Raw genomic sequence first — 1,054 nt, 5'->3', positions numbered from 1 at the left:
GTGCCCCCCAGGGCAGCTGACAGCTGCCACAGGTGCCACCCCTGTCCCCGCAGACGTCCATGGAGTCCCTGATCCATCACTTCAAGCTCTACACCGAGGGCTACCAGGTGCCACCCGGGGCCACCTACACGGCCATCGAGGCCCCCAAGGTGACACCTCTCACCCCAACCCTGTCCCTGTGTCCCCAACGCCATTCCTGTGTCCCAAACCCTGCCCCAATCCTGGCCCCATGGCCCCACTCACGTCCCCAGTCCCGTTCTCATGTCCCCAACACTGTCCCCACAACCCAACTCTGCCTCCTTGTCCCCAAGCCCATCCCTGTGTCAGCAACCCCATCCCTCTGTCCCCAACCCCATCCCGTGTCCCCAAGCCCATCCCTGTGTCCCCAAGCCCATCCCATGTCCCCCGCCCTGTCCCTGTGTCCCCAGCCCTGTCCCTGTGTCCCCAGCCCTGTCCCCGTATCCCCAGCCCTGTCCCCCACCCTATCCCTGTGTCCCCACTGCAGGGGGAGTTCGGGGTGTACCTGGTGTCGGACGGCAGCAGCCGCCCCTATCGCTGCAAGATCAAAGCGCCCGGGTTCGCCCACCTGGTACGGGATGGGGACACCCAGGGGACATCCAGGGACACCCAGGGACATCCAGGGGACACCCAGGGGACACCTGAGGACACCCGGGAACATCCAGGGGACACCCAGGGGATACCCGGGGACATCCAGGGGACACCCAGGGGACACCCGGGGACATCCAGGGAGCACCTGGGGGACACCCGGGAACACCCGGGGACATCCAGGGACATCCAGGGGACACCCAGGAACACCCGGGGGACACCCAGGGGACACCTGAGGACACCCAGGGGACACCCGAGGACACCCAGGGGACATCCAGGGGACACTGAGGGGACACGGGATAGGGACACTGGGAGGTCCCTTTGTCCACATTCGGGGGGTGCAGGTTAATTAGGGATACTGAGGGCTAATTGGGGGTCCCTGGGAGTTAATTGGGAGTCCCTGGTGGTTAATTGGGGGTCCCTGGAGGGGGTTTCCATGGGGGTCCCT

The 1,054-nt window shown here is 65.6% G+C and overlaps 1 protein-coding gene across 1 annotated transcript in view; it reads left to right on the top strand.

Moving 5' to 3' along the window:
* Nucleotides 1-1,054, top strand: part of NDUFS2 (NADH:ubiquinone oxidoreductase core subunit S2) — a 10,528-nt gene that overhangs the window by 7,674 nt on the left and 1,800 nt on the right. Inside the window, 2 exon segments of the mRNA XM_017727701.1 lie at nucleotides 54-149; nucleotides 506-589. Of these exon segments, the coding sequence (XP_017583190.1) occupies nucleotides 54-149; nucleotides 506-589 (180 nt within the window).

Source organism: Corvus brachyrhynchos, unplaced genomic scaffold (assembly GCF_000691975.1).
Source record: "Corvus brachyrhynchos isolate BGI_N302 unplaced genomic scaffold, ASM69197v1 scaffold2750, whole genome shotgun sequence".
Lineage (NCBI taxonomy): Eukaryota > Metazoa > Chordata > Aves > Passeriformes > Corvidae > Corvus > Corvus brachyrhynchos.
The sequence above is the reverse complement of the archived record's forward strand: the minus strand, read 5'-3'. Positions and strand labels throughout refer to the sequence as shown.